Below are 20,015 nucleotides of genomic sequence, written 5' to 3'. Positions count from 1 at the left end.
CAACTTTTCTCAATGGAGAGTTGGAAGAGGAGATCTATATGGATCAGCCTGACGGGTTTGTGGTAAAGGGTGAAGAGAGAAAGGTGTGCAAGTTGTTAAAATCTTTGTATGGTCTGAAACAGGCACCTAAGCAATGGCATGAGAAGTTTGAAAGAACTTTGACTTCTGCAGGATTTGTCATTAACGAGGCTGATAGGTGTGTTTACTATCGCCATGGTGGGGGCAATAGTGTCATATTATGTTTGTATGTGGACGACATACTGATCTTTGGTACAAACATTAATGCAATTAATGAGGTCAAGTCTTTTCTATCAAAAAGTTTTGACATGAAAGATCTGGGAGAAGCCGATGTAATTCTAAACATCAAACTTATTAAGGATGAGAGTGGGATTACATTAACGCAATCTCACTATGTTGAGAAGGTCTTGAACCGATTCGGTTTTATGGATAGCAAGCCTTCTCCAACACCTTATGATCCCAGCGTGACACTCAGAAAGAACAAGAAAGAAACGAGAGATCAATTAAGATACTCTCAAATTGTCGGTTCACTCATGTACTTAGCTAGCTCTACAAGACCAGATATCTCTTTTGCTGTGAGCAAACTGAGTAGGTTCATGTCCAACCCGTGTGATGATCATTGGCATGCACTAGAAAGGGTCTTGCGCTATCTGAGAGGTACTATGAGTTACGGAATTACTTATTCAGGGCATCCTGCTGTGCTAGAAGGATATAGTGATTCAAATTGGATCTCCGATGTTGATGTACTTTACGCAACAAGTGGGTATGTATTTACTCATGGTGGTGGCGCAGTGTCATGGAGGTCTTGCAAGCAAACCATATTGACGAGGTCAACTATGGAAGCAGAATTAACTGCTTTGGACACAGCTACTGTTGAGGCAGAATGGCTGCGTGAGCTCTTGATGGACTTGCCGGTTGTTGAAAAACCTGTACCGGCTATTCTTATGAATTGTGATAACCAAACGGTTATCGCTAAAGTGAACAATTCTAAAGATAATGCAAAGTCATCAAGACACGTGAAAAGACGTTTGAAGTCTGTCAGGAAGTTGAGAAACTCCGGAGTAATAACTGTTACGTATATACAGACAGACAAAAACCTGGCAGATCCCTTTACAAAGGGACTATCACGAAATGTGATAGATATTGCATCGAGGGAGATGGGTATGAGACCCATAGATGTTACACCATAGTAGTAACCCAACCTTTGTGATCGGAGATCCCGTGAATTAGGATCTGGGAAGAACAAGCTATTGGTTAACTGAGGAGAGTAATAACTTATGATCGTCTCCAAGTGAAGATGCAAAACTCTCAGAGCTGTAAGGCTCAGATCTGTAAGGCAGGCCGGCAACATGCCTTAATGTGGTTCTATTGGCTATAATTAGTAAAGATGCTGTCCTACAGAGCAGTCTTGAAAGAACACACCTATATGAGTTCTGACTGTAAACGTCGCAGTCTATGAGATTTGGGTGATCTCTAGTAAACTCACGAAGAGACCAGGGAGTATGACGTATAAGCTCCAAACAGCTGGGTAGCCTACTGGCGGTCAGGTACTGGTTAAGACTTTGAGTGAAACCTGTTCACACAAAACTAGCAATTCAAGGCATAGTCCATTGTCAAGTTGTGAATGGATGTAGCTTAAAGTTCTAGGCAGAAGTTCAACTTAACAGTCTCTGCTGAAACACTGGTATATTAAACAAGTGGTGAGCGAAGGCAAATCTCTAAATGGGTATTTGAGATCTGGTGGGGGATTGTTAGAATTAATGGGCTAGGCCCATAGCAATTTCTGAAATCTCAAAGCCCATGTGTAAAATGGCAAGTGGTGGTGCTAAGTTTAGTCCCACCTTGGAAGTTGAAGAAGAGTTGGACCTCTTTATATAGTGGGTTCTCTCTACCACTCTAAGTGATGTGTGAGAAGAGAAAGGGAAAACCACACGCGCGCGCTCGCTCGCCTCGCCTGGCCTGGCCTGGCCTGGCCTGGCCGGGCCGGGCCGGGCCGGGCCGGGCCGGGCCGTGGCGAGGCGAGGCGGCGCGTACATGCGACATGCGCGTGAATGGTCCGCCGAAATCCGGTCCGTCTCCTTGCAGGAGCGCAGCTTCCTTTTGCCGTTTTATTTTTATGTCTTGGCACACAAGTTTTTGATTTCTTGTCCGGTAAGTATACAAATTAGAAACAGAGTCGGTTTGGGATTGTGGTCGCGACACAATACCGCCTCTGGTCCTAATATATATACAGCTACCGGCTGCGGCCAGAGATACACCGAAAAACACCTAGGGTTTTGCCTCATCTCACAACTTGCGCCGCCATCGTAGTCTACTCCATCCCAAACGCCGGCGTGCATCGGCGCGTGGGAGAGCAGGTCTCCGAAACCGTTCGTCTTTGCGATCCTGCACCGGGAGAGGACGAATTAGGTTTTTGGGAAGCGCTGTGCGCGACTGCTCAAATTCGTCATCACGGGTCGTCTTCCGTCCAAGTCGGGCGGTGCTACTCATCGTCGTATTCATCGCCGTTAGCAGCAGATCGTCGCCAACATCGTCATCAACACTGTCGCACCCTTAATAGCTAACGATCAGTACGTCCAACATCCTCTGTTCATGTCTGTTTCTACAGCTACTGTTACGTGTTTGCTGCTGTTATGCATGTCTTGCTGTTCTTCTAGTTTGCTAGATTTTTGCATGCTAGTATCTCTTCTAGTCATGAATTATTTACTGGAATTAATCATGAACTTGCCTAATTTTCTAACAGCTCCTTTCCCGTGTTACTGCACGCGTGTGACATGTGGTCTCGTCCCATTGTTGGAGTCTAGGAGAAGCTGGGCAGTGCTGCTTGTGTATGTTCGCCGTTCCTGTCCTAGCTGCTTGGTCGGATGCTTCTTGTGGACCGTCAAACACAGCGTGTTTATCTTTTTCCGACTAAAATCGACACTGAAGCGAAAATTCTGAATGTATATTTTTCAGAATTTTCGGAAACTAAAAAGTTTAAATTATGAAATTTTCAAAATTTTGGCTTTCATGGAGCTCGGTCGTCAAAACGCCCTACTCAAAGTGAAGCTCCTATCTATGAATTAATAGTTGGTAACTGATCGGTTAATCTAAATAATGCAGCTAAAGTTTAGTGTCACGTCCTAAAGGATGCATGGTGACACAAGAAGCAGAAACCTAATTCTTACTTACCAAATATTTGGGATATACTCCCCTTGTCCCGTAATATAAGATTATTTTGCAAGATAAAAATAGGTTGCAAAATGATCTTATATTATGGGACGAAGGGAGTTATATTCATCCCTCTGAGCAATGATTTCATCATTGACGCTATCCCTGAGGGTAGGTGGGTAGGATACTCCCCACGCATAACCATTGCCACCAGAACCCCCCTTAAGCCACCCGTCATAAGTTCTCCCATCTGGTAAACATGTGCTATCCAGGTTGGATCACAGATCACTGGGTCACATGCCTCATCCAACTGCCTCCTATACCATCACTCCCATGCCGCAAGAAAGCAACAAATTGGAGGAATGGGAAAGAACCATGGACGTGGATAAGCCGATGTCCATTTGGATTCTAGCTAGACAACTAGGATAGCGTTGACGACATTAATACTTGAGTTCAGTTTAAATCCGTTGCACTCCATGTTTTTCCTTCTCTTTTGCTCCCTTTGTGGCGCTAACTTTGTTATGCAGTTCAGCTTGCAATGCCATGACTCATACAAGTTGAATTGCAGAATTAAGGAACTAAGGGCATCTCCAATGGCAATCCACAAAAAACCTCCCGCATTCATTCACGGACAGGGGGGAGGGACCTGTTCGCGGACGCGGACACGGATACGGGAGGCAACCATCCAACGCTAGCCGCATACATTTTTACAACAACTCAAACCAAACGGACGAAATTCGTGTAAACAAGTGCGGATTTCATATAAACACGGCCTGATTTTATATAAACATATCGGATTTCATATAAACATGACACATTTCATTACAACATATCGGAGTACATCAAAATGGTCCTAGGCGGGCTCTGGACTATAATTAATACCTAATCTAAATGATCGCCGGCGTCCGGTCCCCGTCTTCGGCCATCAGCCCGAGAACTGAAACATCACCGCCTCCAGTTCCGCATCGACGCTTTCCAGCTCCGCCTCTGTGACCTCCACCTACGAAGCCCTGGGAACTGAAGTTGCTGATAACCCACAAATATAGGGAATCGCAACAGTTTTTGAGGATAGAGTATTCAACCCAAATTTATTGATTTAACACAAGGGGAGCCAAAAAAATATTCATAATTATTAGCAACTGAGTTGTTAATTAAACCACACCTAGAAAACTAAATATCTACAACAGAGTGATCAGTAGCACAGTAATATAATAGTTTGGTAGCAGTAGCAATAGTCGCAATAGTAACAATAACAGCAACAATAGCAGTTTTGTAGTGATTGTAATAGCAGCAAGCACTAAAATTGTAGGTAACGAGTAGTTTGATAGTAAGATAATTTGTAAAAAGCACGTAACGATAACAGTAAATAAAGTGCAATAAGGTAGCCCAATCTTTTTGTGACAAAGGACATGCCAAAACGGTCTTTATAATAAGCAAAGCGTTCTTGAGGGTACACGGATATTTTATCTGGTTAGTTTCATCATGTTGGATTGATTCGTATTCGCTACTTTCATAACTAGATAATGCCCCGCGTGTTGCTTCGAGACCTTGCTAAAAGAAATATCTTCTCCAAATGGGGAGGATGTAGCAGGCAATAAAAAAGGTATACAAATGCAAAATCTATATCTCCTTGGGCAATTAACAAAATTATGTCAAACTTAACAGAGAATAAGAAACACATATGGGCAGGATGTACTGCATGAAATAACTTATTTGTCTACGTCAGCAAATCATTTCATGAATCGGTTAATGGGAATCTATTTATATGCACTTTGTGAATTGCAGGTAAAATCCTAACATATTTAAGATATGCAGATACTTTCTATATCTATCATAGACTTTGCAAAAGCATATCAAATGTTAGATTAAAGTTTCAGCGCTTGCATAATAAACTGAATGGAAGAGCATTATGTATACTAACCTGTTCAATGGACCAATTTACAAACTTGTGTACTGTAAGAAATACCATCTAAATTCAGGGGAAAGGGCTCCTGTACATTCAGCGTTCCTTCCAGGACAAAAGGAAAACCTCCACGCCATGGCTGAGAATAACCTGATGGGAAGAGCACTTTGTATACTAACCTGTTCAGTGGAGCAATTTACAAACTTGTATATTGTTAGAAATACCATAGTTCTAAATTCGGACGAAAGGATGCCTGTACACTGGCGTTCCTTCCAAGACAACAGAAAAACTTCCACGCCATGGCTTAGGCTCTGTCGGGCGTCACATCAATGCGCTCCTTCTTGCATAAAAAGGAAAAAGATTAAAAATTCGATGTCATAGTGACTCGATTGGCCTCCTATATAAATCGGGCGTTCCTTCGAGGCTTAAAAAAACCTCCACCCCATCGCTCACATCAATTCGTTCCTTGCAGGATGAAAATAAAGCGACCTTCAGATTGGAAACTTATCGATAGCCGGTCAGATTCTACTGGAACTGGACGGTACCGACCACTCCAGCGACGATGTAGCTAGCTTAGCTGGAACAGAGACAGAAAAGGGAGGGGAGGACCAGAGCACATACGAAACCAAATAGGCAACGTAGAACACACCTGAGAATTTCAGAGAGCCTCAGAGGAGAGCAGCAGCACCAGCGGACGTACCAGGGGAGCGCCATGATGCACAAATTGGCTCCCAGCCGCCGCACCTGTAGACAGGGGAGAATCAGATAACTGGCGTCAATATTTCTGAGGGAGAGAGAGGGTCGATCGTTTTGTGTTTAGTATTTCCGAGGGAGAGAGGCATCCGTGATTTATGGTTGGAAAGTGGAGACAGAATGAGAGCAGGTGTACAGTCTGGACTTTTTTTTTGATCGATCAGTGTGTACTTCTGGTAACAGAACGCTGCATGTTAAGTGGCAGGTGTACAGTCTGGACTTTTTTTTGAGCTATCGGTGTGTACTTGTATGCGATTTTTTGTCCAAAGAAACCACCTACCCAACAGAATTGTTAAAAAGGACCCCCTTCGAATGAAACTGACAAAAAGACCCCCTCGATGGTGACGGCATGCGCGGCGAGCGACATGTGGCACCTGCCGCCACAGTGTGAGGCGGCAGCCCCTACCGCCACCGGGTCAGGCGGTAGGCTGGCCAGAACAGGAATCCGCACCCGCGACGTAACGGGGTTGGCGCGGTGGGCCTCGCCGCCTCAGGGACAGGTGGCGTCACTGTAGCTGCTGGGCCCCGCCGCCTGAGGGGCTGGCGGCAGCCCTGTGCACGCTATGCAATGCAGTTTAGCTATGAGGAGTACGTGCTAATTAACCTCATAAGACGGCTGCAGCACTCGCGCTGTCGATTGACCATCAAAGAATTCAAGGGTTAATCACGACATGCACATAGACTGACCACTGACCCATCAATTAGTACGCCTCCTAGTTAGCATACTTGCAGAGACAAGAGACCAGTGCAAAGAACGGGAGATGTTCTAGTAGTGAATTTTTGCATGCAGACGATAACGACAAATGGGGGAATCGGCAGCGCGCAGCATGCACAGGGCTGCCGCCAGCCCCTTAGGCGGCTTGGCCCATCAGCTACAGTAATGCCGCCTGCCCCTGAGGCGGCGAGGCCTACCGCGCCAACCCCGTTATGTCGCGGGTGCGGATTCATGTTCTGGCCAGCCTGCCGCCTGACCCGGTGGTGGCAGGGGCTGCCGCCTAGCACTGTGGCGGCAGGTGCCACGTGTCGCCCGCCGCGCATGCCGCCACGGCTAAGGGGGTCTTTTTTGTCAATTTCATCTGAAGGGGGTCTTTTTTTAGCAATTGCGTTGGGCAGGTGGTCTTTTGATAAAAAATCCTTGTATGCTGGTGACGGAACGCCGCATGTTAAGTGTCGACGACGTGGCAGGAGGTGGTAGGTGTGGGCACTGGCGGAGCTAGGCAACATCTTTGGGGGGGCGAACATAAATATGGGTATTTGGGGGGCGGGGGCAAAGACTCTACTTTTCCTAATCTTCCTTTCCAAAAAAATCCTTCACATCCAAAGCTGGGGTGGGGCATGGCACCTGCAGCTTACCACGTAGCTCCGCCACTGGGTGTGGGGCATGTGATGAGGTGGATAGGCTGCATGTCAAGATAAATAGATTAGTGGGGATGAATCTCGTAGGTATATAGGATTTGATATGTGGGTAGACTGGTGCTTAGGTGCTATTCTTACTTGAACGAACCTCTTACTTATGATTAACCCCCTCGCAAGCATCCGCAACTATGGAAAAAGTATTAAGATAAAATCTAACCATAGCATTAAATTTTTGGATCCAAATCAGTCCCTTACGAAGTAGCACATCAATTAGGATTTAATCTTCTGTCACTCTCGCAACTCATCATCTAATAACTACTCCACAACACATTTCCTTAGGCCCTAATAAGGTGAAGTGTGATGTAGTCGACATTCACATGACACCACTAAGGGAATCGCAACATGCATATCATCAAAATGTCGAACACATATCAAGTTCACATGATTACTTGTAACAAGATTTCTTCCGTGACCTCATGAACAAAAGTAAGTACTTACAAATGATAATCATGCTCAAGATCAGAGGGGTATTAAATAACATAATGGATCTGAACATATAATTTTTCACCAAATAAACCAAATAGTAATCAACACTACTAGTCACCCACAAGTACCAATCTAAGGTTCCGGTATAAAGATTGAACACAAGAGATGAACTAGGGCTTGATAGGAGATGGTGCTGTTGAAGATGTTGATGGAGATTGCCCTCCGAAAGATGGGAGAGTTGTTGGTGATGATGATGACGATGATTTCTCCCTCCGGAAGGGAAGTTCCCCCGGCGAAATCGCTCCGCCGGAGGGCAAAAGTGCTCCTACCCAAGTTCCTCCTCGAGACGGCGATGCTTCATCCCAAAAGTCCTCCCCCTATTTTTTCTAGGTCAAAATGACCTATGTACCAGAAGATGGGCATTAGAGGTGGGCCGAGGAGGGCACAACTCACCAGGGCACGCTTGGGGGCCCTAGCGCACCTAGGTGGGTTGTGCCCACCTGGTGGGTTCTACCTGTAGTTATTTTCTCCAATAATTCTTATATATTCCATAAAAAATCTCTGTGAAGTTTCAACTCATTTGGAGATGCGCAAAATAGCTAACTCTAACGTAGCTTTTTCAGGTCCAGAATTTTAGCTGCCGGTATTCTCCCTCCTTGTGTGAACCTTGCATATTATGAGAGAAAAGGCATTAGAGTTACTCCATAAAGCATTATTATGCACAAAACATTATAAATAGCAGTAAGAAAACATGATGCAAAATGGACGTATCAACAATGCCTACCATGGCAGACCATCCCGCACAACCTTCCCGCGATGCCGTTCTAGCACACCCCTTCGTCTATAAAAGTCCTTTGTCTATAAGCACCCGGAACATTGAGAGCAAGAAAGTGAGCATAGAACATGCGAGGCCTACCGCCTAGGCAATGATGGGTTGGGGCGACCAACAGTGTGTCAAAGCCCAGGCTATGGCTGTCAGTTCTCCCGATAGTGACATTTCATCAAGCGGGAGCGATGATGATGTGGTATTCATCTACAATGACACCCTCGACATTGTTGTACCATCTGGTGAGCAGCACACACCGGTGCTAGAGAGTCAACACGCACTAGCATCAGCCGTGTGAGAGCCACAAGTCACACAAGTGCAAGAGTTGCAGAAGGACGAACCTTGTGGAAGTAGTCGTATTATAGGCCTCCATGATCACAACTCAAGCCGAAGCTGTCATTCATGATTTGTGTGCGCAAGCATACGAGGCCCAGCGTGGGTGGCCTTGATGATGCCGGCCAGCATGCACAGCCCAACTGCATGCCCTACCATGTAGTCTAGCAGCCATGCGGGGTGCTTGTGTACTAGAATTGATAAGGCGTTAGGCCCCTTCAATGATTTCATTTGACAATGAAGAGGATGATTACTATGTTGCATGTTGCAATGCTGAATTAGAAGTGTTTAGTATGAAGAAGAGATTAAATATAGACATTAAACGTTGAATATGATACATCTTCACACTAAACACACTAAATTAACATACAAACAAAGTGCTCAGTTTTAAGGAGAGATTCTAAGTGTTTAGTGTTATCGGTTTAGTCTATAAGTGTCTGTTTTGTGTTAGTGTTGTGTCTATGTAGTTTGCAAGCTCAATGTTGAATACTTTGTTTATGTTAATTTAGTGTGTTCAGTCTGAAGAAGAAGTATTATTTTCAACATTTAATGTCTATATTTATACTATAACCAAATATCTACCTTTATGGAATTGCAAAGCACTTTCTAGTGGACTGGTTAGATCGTGCACCCGCATAGTTGATGTCTCAAGCTCGAGCCCTGCGACTCATTTTGATTATGGTAAGTTCAAGGAGACATTTTGCAAAAATGTGTTGGCCATTTGGTGTGCACCAGAGAGCTCCACGTATCTGGGACCGTATGTTTTACATGTTGGTGTATACCAAAATAGTATTTGTGAGTTCTACAAGTCCCAAAAAGTTAGCACTTCACCTTATATAACCTCGGTGTTGCTACTTGATTTATTATTGCCTCTCCATTGATAACATGTCCTCTTTTTCTCGCGATTAATTCAACCTAATCATTGTGCTTTCTTCGGGTTTCAATGCTACCACCTAAATTTCTACATAACATGTCCTTCCGCTTTCTTTATTTATAGAAGGCAATCTTTCTTTCCACCCTTGAAGTGCTAGCTTACCACTCCTATCGTGTCGTAAATTCATGTCTGGTGATCTAAATCAAGATCGTATCCTCATTTTGTGCGGACGATCAATTAGCTGCCAAGATGAGGAGACTAATCTTATCTCGCATATACCCCAACTTGGCATGAGAAGCATCAGGACAAGACAATGCGCAACAACGCAACTGATGGGAGAATCAGGCAAAATTCATATACAATGTTCCAGCAAATTAGTGGCTAGTCCTCCTTTTCTTGGGCAACCCCCCTTTAAGTGCTATAGGAAGAGCTTAATTGGGATTGCACGCACCACCATTTTAAAATCATCGTGATTTAGGAATAGATGTTGATTTGTTAGAGTAGTTCAATGTCAAACTGGATGTAGATCTCTGTCATCGTTGACATGTATGATAACCTGTGAAAGTGGGTAGATGCCCATGTGTCCCACGTTGCGCACCTAACTGACCCCATCATGTGAGTTTTACATCGAGACCAATGTAAAACTATCACACTCGCCTCGGGGGTGAGCCAGCGATCGGCAAGGAGAGGGGAGCAGCTAGGTGGGCTAGGGGTAGTGGGACAGAGGCCACAAGTCGTGGGCTAGTCACAAGCGGTTGGACGACTATGAGTCAGCAGTCGCCGGTTAATGTCAACTAGCGGTTTTGTCTCTTGTCTCTTGGTCGGTCACCCCGTGTCTAGCTTAAGCGTCTGTCACTGTGCATTTTGCAAATGGACGCACATGCCACCTTCCACGCTGAGCCAGCCCATCTACCTTTTAGACATAAAAGTCAATGTGTGGTGTGAATCGAACTAGCAACCTCTTGCTTTGATGTATGTTGCAGTAAACACCCCAGCACCAAACCTAATGTTATTACTTACATCTTTTTCCATCCTTTCTTCTTTCTACTTCTCTTTCCTTTTTTCTTTTTTCTTCTTCCTGTTCGATGAACTTTTTTCGAATTTATGAACTTTTTATTTAAAATCGATGAACTTTTTTTAAAATTTGATGAACTTTTTGTGAAATTTGATGAATGATTTTCAAATTCGATGATGTTTTTAAATCTAAGAACTTTGTTTCAAATTTGATGAAGTTTTTTCAAAATTAATGAACATTTCTTGAAATTTGATGATTCTTTTTCAAATTAGTGATTTTTTTAAATAGATGATTTTTTTTCTAATTTGTGAACTTTTTCCAAATAGTTGGACTTTTGAAATCAATTTTTTTAATGATTTTTGTCCAAAATTTACCATTTTTTAAAAGTCAGCTGGTCAATCTTCGAGCCAGTCAACTGGTCCACCAGTCAACCAGCGAGAGATCTGAAGCAACCAGAATGCTCGACCCCCTCAACCCGCTTGGATTTTGCTGCGCTGGAACAAGATGGCATCGTTGGGCCGTAGCCTAAAAAGTTTACGAACTCGGCATATGTTCACAAACTTGAGAAATGTTCACGGATTAGAAAAGTGTTCACGAAATTGGAATAGGTTCGTGAATTTTTTTGTTGATTTGAAAAAAGAATCATGGAATTGAATTTTTTTCTATATTTGAAAAAAGTTTGTGAATTCAGAAAAGTTTACAAGTTTGGGAAAATAGCTCAACAAATTAAAAAATGTTCATTATTTGGAAAAAAGTTCATTAATTTGAACAAGTCCAAGTATGCGGAAAACATTTCACTAATTGGCATAAATATAGAAAATGTAAAAAATGTTCCAGATATGAAAAAGGTTAATGAGTTTGAAAAAAAGATTGCAAAAAAGAAAGTTTGCGCATATTAAAAAGTACACATGTTTGAACAAGAGATTCCCATGTATTAAAATGTTGACAAAAGGGGAATAAAATAAGCAAACAAAAATGAAGAATAATAATAATAATAAAACAAAGCAAGGAAAACCAAATGAAAAAAATAGAAAGAAAACCAGACTGGGAAGGTATTAGAGCATTACTAGTAGAGCCCTCAAACCCCTAAAAATAACTGCTTTTTTACAGTTTTCGTTGAAAAAAAGCCGTAGACTACAACCCCTTAACCCTTAAACCCTTAAATTTTTTAAAAGGTCCAACCCTTAAACCCTCTCCCAATCCTCAAAAGTAAGGGTTGGGGAGCAAAACCTACCCCAACTCTCATTTGGCGGTTATACTCGCGCGGGAGGGAAAAATCCTCCCAACTCCCGCGTCCACGCCCGCGACCGCCGCTGCTAGTCGCCCCTGTCGCCGGCGGCCGCCCCATCGACCTCCCGCGTGCAACGACGACGTCGTTCATGGGGAATATTCCGTTATAAGGGTTGGGTTTGAGGGTTCTAATCTTTGCCCCTGTTTTTTAACCCATAAAAGTGTACAAAAAGATCATTTTTGGACCCTTAAAACACTAGTGAGGGTTTGAGGGTTCTACTAGTAATGCTCTTAAAAGCTTCTCAGAACCGTACTGCACCAGCGGCCTGCGAACGTTGGAACTCCTAATAAATACTCCCTCCGTTCCTAAATATTTGTGTTTCTAGAGATTTCAATAAGTGACTACATACGAAGTAAAATGAGTGAATCTATATTTTAAAATATGTTTATATACATCCGTATAGAATAGTTTATTTGAAATCTCTAAAAAGACAAATATTTAAAAACAGAGACAGTAAATAGGACGTGTCCATGACAAAGGGGGTGTGTCTCCGTTTGTGGAGGGAGCTGCAAGCCTGTAACTCATGCAGAGGGGTGCCAAATAGTATTTGGGCTCGTACATGCCGTTGGTTGCGACAAATAGTGACACCGACGCACGCAGCTCCCACCTGGACCAGTCCATGTAGCGCTATCTCACTAGCGGGTGACGATAGTGCTCATGGCACTGTAGCGTGGTTCATTATTGTAGCTGTTTCATTTCCACAAGAGGCCGTCAATGTGTCCCTCGAAAACCTTGGCACCTACCTTTTCGTCAAGGAGGGTGTGGCCAACGGAACGCTCAAGCTTCTTCTCTCTTGCGGCCCTGGTAGTACAACTTCGTCTCCGGCAAGTTCGACACATAGAAGCTGTAAATTAATCCCCTCTCTCGTCGCTCAGCTCGTACATATACATACATACGTACATATATCATATGCAGATATCGCCCGACCGATCGTGAATGTCAAGGAGGAGCACCTACTCGTTATTTTCCAGTAGTGAATGTTGGACTGCATGGATCTTCATGGTCCGCGCATAGCTAGACCCCACAGCTTACACATAGATTTGCCCCTGCAAACGAGTCGAGTTTGAGCGAGCTGGATTAGGCTCAGATCAACTTATACTAAAATTTAAGTGAGCTCAAATCAAACGAAGCTAAAGTTTCGAGATGTTGAAAGTGACTCGTGCTCAGCTTGTAATTATCTTGAGTCGATCTCGAACTAGTTTCGAACTAAATAAAATGATATTTTAGTATTCTAAGATAAATTTTAAAAGAAGATAGGCGACAACACAACATAAAAAACCATTATTCAACTTATTTTGTTTCAATAGAAGACTTGTACTTTCTTAATAGCAAGAGATCATGGATGAACTTGCAATAGAAGAAACGAAGGTGCGTCTGCTCTCAAACTTTGGGTGAAATAACATAATGTTTAACACACGGCTGACCATATACCATACCGGGGCTGAATTTTCTCCGCAATTAATTAAGCTTCCATGTTTGGACAAAAAAAGTACACATCATAATTTTCTCCGCGTGAAATTTTCTCCTCCCTTGGTAAAGAATTATTCCATTTAATTTTAATATATATGAAAATTATGTAATATAATTATATGACACCGGGTTATCGAGCTAAAATTGGGCAAGCTAGTGTTGGCTCAAGATCAACTTATTTATAGATCAAGATACATAAAATGTTCATGCCAAGCTCATTTCTTTTCGAGTTGAGAAGAAAAACGAGTCGATCTCGAATGGCTCAGAGCCTCGAGCTTTTCTTGCAACCCTAACGATGAGAAACAAAGTCTTTCGAAGCATGTAGTTGGAGAGACTTTCTTTATAGAAAAGGTAGAAAACACGAACAAACTAGCCCAGATAATTCTAAGTGCATTCAAACTGATCCGTGAATCCAGAAGGGTTCCAGTTTTTTTTCCGATAAAGGGCTTTTCATTGAATTGAAATATCGAGTTGATACAATCGTATCAAAAATCACCCGGCCTCTGGATAACTAGATGCACACAGCCAAAAGTTCGAAGAAGTGGGTTCCAGTTAGTGTCCAACCATGATTGAACACAGCTCCAACCCAGCCAGGTCAGGACACATTTAAAGAAAATATGTTCAGTGTTTTCTCTCTCTCGACAAAGAGAGCATGAAGCATTAGACGAACCATTACGTTTCGAAGTCGACTAAGTTGAGAAGAACAGCTGTGGAACAGAACTTGCTGCCAAGTGCCAAGAAGCCAAAAAACACTACCATTGGGAGATTGGTTAATCCATGGCTCCTCTCTCCCCCCACGCCTCCTCACCTGCCTCCTTCCCTTCACTTCGAGCGAGTTGGTTTTCAAATGGAATGTGAAACCTCATACCAGAGTACCGAGCAAACATTTGGTTTTAAGAGGTGCCTGAATTTTATTTTTTTGGAAATGAAGACGTGTCCCCGGCCTCTGCATCATGATGATGCATTTTTTTTTGGAAATGGAGGCGTGCCCCCGGCCTTTGCATTTGGTTTTAAGACGTGCCTGAATGTGGGGCTTTTTTAGCAAAAGTAGTAGGCGATTTGCCTGTAATAAATCAAATATAAATCTTTCCCTAATCTATCCCTAGTATATATATATATAATAATAATAATAATATATAATAATAATAATAATAATAATAATAATGATATATAATCTATCCCTAATAATAAAGCACGGATTGACTCACAATTCGGGGAACACATATATACACTTTCAGTTTGAATTTAAAACATATATACGAGGTGGTACTAATTCGGGAAACCACATCGTATGCATCAAAATTCGTACTAATAAAAATTACAAGATACAAATTCGAACCTGGGTCCCTACGTCCAAAGCACAACGAACTAGCCAACTCACCTACCACAAGTCTCTTTGATAAATGCAGCGAACGTTATGTACTTATATTGAATTAAACCTGGACTTCGTATATTTTATTGGCACAGAAGCCACTAGCGCTACTTGGGCCGCGTCATGTAATCCAGCGGATCGAACGCAACGTGTTGATGGGCCTGCACAACGCACCATGTGAGTGGGCTTCAAGAATACGTAAAATATTATTACTCCTGCGGATCGAACTCAGGATACGTCCTTTCTTTTTAAGGCTATATATACAACCAGCAACCTTTGAATTAGTAGTCCCGCCTTGCTACTGTTCATGAAATCATTACAATTTATATGCACCAATGAGTAGACAATCAACAAGCTCCTTGGTTAATAAATAAAGGATGAGGTGTGGGATTTCTTAAAGAAAACACGATGAGGTGTGGGATTGTGGGAGAGGCTGAAGATAAACATGAACATTGAGGGGTGAGTTAGAGTTGCTAGCTGTAAACGAAGCTGGACATACTCCCTCCGTCCCAAAATTATGTTGCTCCCTTGAGATTTTTTCTTCTAAATAAAATCTTGGACGGATTTGTGGGTGCTATTTTCTAATTTCCAAGAAGCTTCAGCGAGGGGTGAGCGTGCATGGGCTGGTGTTTTTCTTGCAAGTGAGTTCGTCCTTTTTTTTAACAGCTAATCTATTTTTCAAGAGAAAAGGCAAGCGTATTAATTGGACAAAGTGGGTTGGCTCAAATTCCTAAGATAGCCTTAAGAAACTGAAAGGGATGAAGTAGATTTCAATATAATGGTTTTGTTCAACTTTGAATTATTCATGTATGGTGTCAATAAATTGTCGGACAAAACAGCATATCAAAAATATCGCATGCCTATCATGGTTTTTAATGCCTGACTAATGTACATTTCTGCTAGACCTTGGCATGCACCTCTCGGTTGCTGCCAGGTTGCACCGTCTGGTGTTGTAGAGTCGCGTTGATGAGTGCTTAGTGCTTTGGTAGACATTCTAATTGTCTTTCCCGTTGCAACGCACGGGCATATGTGCTAGTCTATCCCTAATAATAAAGCACGGATTGACTCCGTGGGTTCACCGTCACAATACGCTTTTTTTCTGTAGATTTACGCTTTCAGTTTGAATTTAAGACATATACACAAGGTGGTATTAATATTGCCATCGATATATATTCGATAAATTACGTTTTTCTACCGTCATGGGCTTTGCCCCACATGGGCCGAGATTGTGAGCAATGACAGCGCAGCGCAAAAATTAGTTAATTTTCATGGGGATCGAACTCACGACCTGCTGTTTTCATCTCAACGTACAAAACCAACGGGCTAAAGCCATGCACATGTTAGGCTGTGAATTTCTTGTGTGTTTTCCTATCGTCATGGGCTTTGCCCTACATGGGCCTAGATTCTGAGCAACAACTTTGCCCTTGCATATGGGCCGAGATTGTAGAGGAGCGCAGCGCAAAAATTAGTTGATTTTTAAAAAAATTATTAGTTGATTTTCATGGGGAGCGAACTCATGACCTGCTGTTTCATCTCAACGTGCACAACCGACTGGGCTAAAGCCGTGAATGTGTTAGGTTATGAATTTATTGAAAAATAAGCATAGCTGCCCCGAGAATCTAAGAAATAAATGATTATCGGCAATTAGAAAGACAAGAAAGGAAGGAATAACGCCAAGAAAAAAAAGGCAAATGAAGAAGTTGACTCCACGGGAAGGCAATGATTTAATTAGTGCAGCTTGATTGCTTTCCTACTTAAAAGCGGAGATGCAGATCTAAAAAAAAGCAACATGCACGCGGGGATAATTATTGTCGCCGATTGCCTTCCTACTTAAAAAGCGGGCATATATATGCATGTCATAAAATTAATTAGTAGGAAATCCAACATTAAATTATTTTATTTTATACTTGAACTTTCTGTTATTAATCTGATTTTTAGATAAAATCAAGATTTTTAATTGTACAATTTTGAAAAAAGTTTCTAAGTTCCATAATTTTCTTCTTCGGTTCCTGATTTTAGCTAATTTTCTTTTTTTCCTTTTAGTGAAACTCTGGCAGACACGACAACAATTACATTATGTTTACACTATGACAAGAGCAATCATTAGAGAGGAAAGTAACCTTTTTTGGCGGGGTGAGAAACCATATTTGTGACTTTTTAAGATATGGAGTGAACTGGATTTTTTTTCAATTTTTTTTACCTTCCTCTATCGATATAGATATATAATTTGTTACAGTTGCGCAGAAGAAGGGGGGATTTGTCAAAGTTGACTAGAAGAAGGTGCGCGTCCAGCAAGTTGATGAAATGAACAAAATCGAACAATTCTCGCTAAATTTGAATCCACACCAAAAGTTACTCCCGTTGCAGCGCACAGGCATCTGTGCTAGAAAGATGACATATAAAGATGTAGGAAAATGACTGATGACCTTTTCTCTTTTTGTATGTATAGGTGATACCAAGCAATTGACTGAATTCATGTTGGAAGTCAACTTCTGTTAGGTAACTACATCTCAATCTTTTTGGAGCAATGAGTGTGCACAAATTGATGTAATACAATTTCATCTAGGTGGATATATTGCAGTTTTATCTACAGTTATAGGAATTTACTTACCTCTGTGGTTTTGATAAAAGATCAGGATGTGTGTATTATAAACATGGTCAACCTAGCTGGAATTTTTTCACAAATGGGTATTATATGGTTGAGTTAGTTGGAATTTTTTTAACAAAATTTCTATGAAATTCATACAGGTATTGTGATTGAGTTTGTCAGTAGAATAATGTCAATCTTTATTACCCCGTTGCAACGCACGGGCGTATGTGCTAGTCTATCCCTAATAATAAAGCACGGATTGACTCTGTGGGTTCACCGTCATAATACGCTTTCTTCTTATGTCATAATACGCTTTACGATTTGTATAGACAAAATTGTAATATAAACGAGGTGGTACTATTCTAACTTGCTCATAAAGGTGGTACTATTCTAACTTGCTCATAAATTCGTCTGTAACAGTTTTCGTTCGTCCTTTAATTTGTAAAAAGAAATAAACCAGCACGGGCTCTCCTCCTCGATGCCTACAGGCACGGCGCCGCCGCGCGGCCAATCTTCTTCCCCGGCCCTTTGCAATTCTGTCTCCTTCCCCTCTCCATCCGCCCAAATCTTCTCCTGCGCCACCCTGAGCCTTCTCGGTCTCCAACCAGCTCCTGCAATCTTCAAGCCCGCCGGCACCCAATCCGCCTACAATCTTCAAGCCCGCCGGCCCCAAAAGTAACCAGCGGTAGATTCGAGTGATCCCCGCTAGGAATCCATGGGATTTGAGGTGGATTTCCTAGGAGAGCGAGTAGGAAGGGTGATGGTGGGGTTCATGAGGAAGATGAAAAAGCAGAAGGTGATCCACGGCCCGCACGTGATGCCGAGCCACCACGGGCCTCCTCCCCTGCCGCTCGCCGCCATGCCAGGACGGCGTACTGGGCCTTGCCGGACGCCGAGGACAAGCGAGACAATGGCCATCCACCCTGGGCCAAGGTGTGTGTGCCTGAAAATCTTTTCTCACTGTACAATTTCTCCATCTCGATTCTTCCATACGGTGTGGGCTGCCTTGGCATAGACGGTGACTGGCTCGAGTGTGGAGGACAAGCACAGAGCGACCAGCGGCGATAACTATGCTTGGGCAGATGGATTCCGCCGCGGTGGAGTTCGAGGTATGTAATATATCCTTGCTTGATTCATCTTCATGATACATGCATGCCGTGACATATTGATTATGGGTCGATCTGACTCTTTGTGCCATGCTAATTAAATCATTGATTGTTACATTGTCCTGATATGATTTGCATGGCTGCATGATGCAATAGATACGAACAGGAGAACAGTAGCTGTGATGACTCAACAAGATGGAAGTGCGGGACAAGGGATGAGTGCAATCGGCTCAGGTAAACTCCTCATGTACACCGTCTGGCATCAGTTCCAGTTGCGCTCGAAGCTTTCAATCTCGCTGCTCCACTTAGTTTGCTGAAACACTGTCGGCATGTGCTCCATCCAAGGTACGCCATCGTCCAATTCTATCACCAGTTTTGAACTTTAAACTAATGACTAAGGGGTCGGAGTGGCCAGGCCTGAAAGTTCAAGGAAGATTCAGCTTACATCTGAATTCCTTTGTATTGCCTACAATGTTATAGCTTAAATTCTGCTAATAAATATCTATAAATGATGTTCCAAACAATTTCTTAGAGATGGGTTGTGCACAAGGATGCACATTGTAGATCTGTTAACTTAAGTTTTGAATAATGAGATATGTTCATATGCTTTGCTCACTATTATTCCTAATTTTCTCTGGACAGAAAGACTGAAGTTTATTGCTTTTGTTCAGCCGAATGCTACTTGATCAGTACTTAACCAAGATTGGCAGCCATTATAGCTGGTGTAGAACTCAGATATACACACTGAATGTTCCGATATGCCAAAATAAACACATTAGAATATTTTTAATTATATTCCTACTATTTTTTCGAGATTGCTCTGCGGTTGCTAATTTTGATGTTCTGCTATACTACTATTGCATATAGAGAGATCAGAGAGGAGAGCAGCAGCCCGCTGCTGCATTTTGTTCATTTTGCTGCTTGGTTACTACACATCTATACAGAGAACACAGAGAAGGCTGCTGCTTGCTGATTACAATTGCTTCATGATATGTACATATCCTCATGTATGCTGCTGCTAGGTACCCTTGATCATGGTGACAAGGAATCGATACTACAGCGGTAGGGATCTGGTGGCCATGGAGTGGCAGCCGCTACGTACATACATAACTCCAGCGAGTCATGGTGAGGAGACTTTGATCTTTATATGTTAGATTCAGAGTGGATATACGTTACTACATGTAGGCCCCATATGCCATACGAGTTCCTCCATTTTTTATGTTAGCTGATGAGCTTTCTTCTCCATTCTACACAGATTGGTCCTGCATGATGCATCCATGGCTTAGGATAAGAAATGACTGTTTCCATCTAAATGTTATTCATTTATTCTTTTTTTTTCTAAATCAATTGAGGAGAACATATAAAGAAAAAACAAGTTACTCATCCGATTCATTTGCAAAATTCAGTACTCCCTCCGTCCGAAAATACTTGTCATTGAAATGAATGTATCTAGATGTATTTTAGTTCTAGAT

General features: G+C 42.4%; 1 protein-coding gene across 1 annotated transcript; it reads left to right on the top strand.

Moving 5' to 3' along the window:
• Positions 1–17,928: 17,928 nt before the first annotated feature.
• On the top strand, positions 17,929–19,407 carry LOC125541584. Its single transcript, XM_048704955.1, has 3 exons — positions 17,929–18,370; positions 18,477–18,546; positions 18,710–19,407. The coding sequence occupies exons 1-3, from the start codon at positions 18,153–18,155 to the stop codon at positions 18,779–18,781; spliced, it is 360 nt and encodes a 119-aa protein (XP_048560912.1). The 5' UTR covers positions 17,929–18,152; the 3' UTR covers positions 18,782–19,407.
• Positions 19,408–20,015: the final 608 nt, after the last annotated feature.

The sequence above is a fragment of the Triticum urartu genome, chromosome 2, assembly GCF_003073215.2.
Source record: "Triticum urartu cultivar G1812 chromosome 2, Tu2.1, whole genome shotgun sequence".
NCBI classification, from domain to species: Eukaryota; Viridiplantae; Streptophyta; class Magnoliopsida; order Poales; family Poaceae; genus Triticum; species Triticum urartu.
Note: the sequence above shows the minus strand (reverse complement) of the source record. Positions and strands in the feature narration are given on the sequence as shown.